At 44.4% G+C, this 3,503-nt stretch overlaps 1 protein-coding gene across 1 annotated transcript in view; it reads right to left on the reverse strand.

Moving 5' to 3' along the window:
- Nucleotides 1-165: 165 nt before the first annotated feature.
- Nucleotides 166-3,503, reverse strand: part of st3gal5 (ST3 beta-galactoside alpha-2,3-sialyltransferase 5) — a 20,749-nt gene continuing 17,411 nt past the window's right edge. The window contains exon 8 of the mRNA XM_015389605.1: nucleotides 166-990. Within this exon, the coding sequence (XP_015245091.1) occupies nucleotides 733-990 (258 nt within the window). The 3' untranslated portion in view covers nucleotides 166-732. The remainder of the gene's footprint in view (nucleotides 991-3,503) is intronic.

Raw genomic sequence — 3,503 nt, forward strand, 5'->3', positions numbered from 1 at the left:
TTGTCGTTTTTCAAATTGTCTGAAATAAATTCCTATTTGTTTACGGTGAACCAGTCGGCGTTTCTCTACTTTTCATAACTTCTAAGAGAATCCAAAGAAATCCAGTTTGTTTCTAATAAATCAAGCAGCCAGCAGTCAGAGGCGTTTCTATATTTTATTTCGAACGCAAAACATTTCATTTCGATGACATGAACAGAATAAAAGAAAATGAAGTGTTACAAACAAAACTATGGTCCCAAATTAAACAATGAAGGAAAATATAACATTTAATGTTAAAAGTTGCCACAGTGCAATCTGAAATTAGTGTCAGAGCGAGGAATAAAGATAAGATTTATTTTCTCTGTGTGGAAAGTCAGGTTATTTGAAGCCGGCTTCAAATAAAGAAGAACTTTAATCTTAACAGTGAATGATCTTCAGTAGTGGTTAAACAGTGGTTAAACGACACTCCTGTTGGTCCGTCAGCCAGCGGACGGCGAACAGAGCGCAGATCCAGCCTGGCTCCGCCCCCTTTGCTTTAAAACGCCTCTCAGTGTTCCTAAAAAAAAAAACATGATGCTTTTCTTTCCTTAAAAGATGAGTTAAACACTTAAATATGAGAGAAGTTCAACACTGAGATGGATTCCTGGGACTCAGCAGCTCCAAGATGGCCTGCAGCAGCCGGCGGTTAAAACCAGCAGGTTGTTTTAACGTGGGAAAAGTTCAAACCGCTTTGTTTCAGCCGATGGGAGGAGGTCAGCTGGAGCAGAAGGAGCAGTGGATTCCTCCGGTCAGGTCGCTGATGGCGCCCTCTCTCACCAGCGTCCGAAGGAGCCACGTCTCTTTGTCCACGTTGTGCATCTTCTGCTGCTGCATGAAGCTGACGGGCAGCTGGTCGTAGTAGTGCAGGGGAACGCCCTCCTGGGACAGGTTGTAGCCGAAGCCCGCCAGGCTGACCTGGTCGCACAGCAGGCTGGCCAAGTTCAGCGCAGACACCCCCAGGGTGGGCACGTTCTGAGGGGGAAAAGCAAAAATGGGGTCAGCTTCATCGGGAGAAAACAGGCAGGGTTCGGAGGAACGGTGTCATGTAACGACAGGAACAGGAATCTAACCCTGTTCGTGTGCGCTACATTACTGCATCCTGATCGTATATGTGGGCGGAGCCATGCACTGACTCTGGCTGAAGCTGGAGGCTGAATGTTCCTGAGATTGGCTCATTATGACAGGAAGTGATCAGATAACATTCAGGGATGTTCTGATTTCTGATACCAACTGTCTCATTTCCGATACGATCCAGACATCACAGCTTTGATGGTTTTACTGGAACAGCAGCAGGTCTGAGACCCAGGGAGATGCTCATCATGGCCGACAGGAACCTCTTCATCTGATCTTAGAAGCAGGCTGAGGTTCATTATTCATAATACTGCTACAAATTATGAAAAAATATTAGACCAGGGCTGCGTTCAAATTCATAGGCTGCGTTCTCCCAAGGCCAGATTCATGATCAGAGGAAAAAGAGGGACAGCACCTCAGTTCATGGCAGCATTGTGACACTTCTGGTGGCTGGTCGGCTGACACGGCGCCTTACTGGCAGCAGCCACCAGGCTTACGGTCTGCCAGATCGGCTCCACATTTACTGACAGTTTCGGTTGCTGCAGAAGCCGTTTTTTTCGCGAAATCATTTATCTATAGTACCTCTAAGTTGATTGTTGTTCTAATATTGTGATGTTATTGCTTAATAAACTGCATTAAAATCCTTATAAAATCACATTTACTTGCTGGAACAAAGTAGTTCATCTTCCAATAACTGGCCAGCTTCCCCACTACGAAGCCACTAGATCGGAGGTCACAGATTAATGGACTGCGGTCCGGATCCGGATCCAACTGCTGGATAATCTGGACCCAACCTGATTTTAAACAGTTATAAATGACCGCATGTTGTCTAACAACAGTGCCTAAATGTAACTTGCGCCGCTTCTCCTGTTACTCTGAAATCCCACATCCACGCTCCTCCGCCTCCGCTGTTCCTCCCGTATTGCTCCTCTCCGACTTATCCTCTGAGCTTTAGGAGAGCATGCGTGATATTACCATTAAATTCGTAGGAGCAAAACATGCAGAAATGAACGCTTAATTTAATATGACATATTGAAAAAATCCCCATCAGCATCCAGCAGATGTGTGGTTTCTGATTGAGATCAGAAATCTGCTCCCTGGTCTGTTGAAGAACCAATAGTTTGCATCCAATCTTTTAAATAAACAGTGTTAGTTTTTAGAAATGTATAAAAAAGTTATGCTCTAATTTGTAGTTATCAATCTGTTGTTACTATATTTTTATTTGACAGACCGGATCTTCTCGCCGTTCTTTTTCCTGTTTGGTGCGATTGCAATAGCGGATCTTTACCTGGCCGGACCGGAGCGGAGCCTGAACATTTAGAGGATGTTTGGCTCAACCTGCTGCTGTGAAGCAGGATTCTCCACCATGAACAGAATCAAAAATAAATATGGATCCAGGCTCAGAATGAGCTCCTTGATATGTGCTTTAGAATGGCTTTGTCTCCATTTAAACCAGGTTTAAAGCCTTGCAGGGCAGCATAAAGCCCACTGCCAACATTAAGACAGGAAAAATATTCCAAACTGAAAGATTGTTGTTCTCTACTTCAAAAAACACTTTTTTTCTTCATATTTCTTTAATTAAAAATTCAATGTATAACATTGATCCATAAACACCGGATTTTATTTCAGTGTTAAATTCTGTTTAAAGTAACATCATTAAAAAAGTCTCCGGACCTTAACTGGTTGAGGATTTTCATTAGTCAGACCCCACTGATTTTTAATTGGCAGACCTCAAGCAGAAGTGCACAGCCGAAAAGCAGCTGTGATTGGTCCTTGGTATGCCTTTCCAGCTGTCTGTGTGGTCGTCCTTCTCGATTCGGTGCCGGGGCGCGCCATTTTTAAAAACCGAGGAGTAATAACAATGGATAACCACGATGAAAGGTTGATTGAGGAATTTCGGAACTACAACCACTTGTACGATGTCTCAAACATGTTTTGGGAGATAAACACTCCCGCCGGCGCCGCGAGTTCTCAAATAGGCTCCCCCTTGCACTTGGGCGAGAAACTGCTGTGCGTCTCTAGAAATTCCAGACAGACGGTGCAGAAGCATACCAGCAAAAGGTTCATGACCAGACCCAAGCCACATTTGATGTGTAGAGTTGCAGAAGTACGCGCCGGTTACCGTTCATTCATCCTGTCCGCTGAACTGCTGCTAGTTTTCCTCACATGCCTGGAAGATGTCTACTGCTGCTACCACAGATGATCTCGCTCTCAAAATGAAATTGAACGATTCAGATTAGCTAGCTGAATGAATAGAAGGAGTAGAGCATAGCCGCCTGTGGCCCGGGATGCCTGTCACAACTCCAGTCATGCACGCACTGCTTTATAGATATAAATATAAAAAATATAGCAGCTGATGTCTGGGGGACAGTGATTCGCCTACATGTTATGAATGCTGGCGTACCATAAAGAAT

This window comes from Cyprinodon variegatus, unplaced genomic scaffold (genome assembly GCF_000732505.1).
Source record: "Cyprinodon variegatus isolate N-32 unplaced genomic scaffold, C_variegatus-1.0 Scaffold467, whole genome shotgun sequence".
Classification (NCBI taxonomy): domain Eukaryota; kingdom Metazoa; phylum Chordata; class Actinopteri; order Cyprinodontiformes; family Cyprinodontidae; genus Cyprinodon; species Cyprinodon variegatus.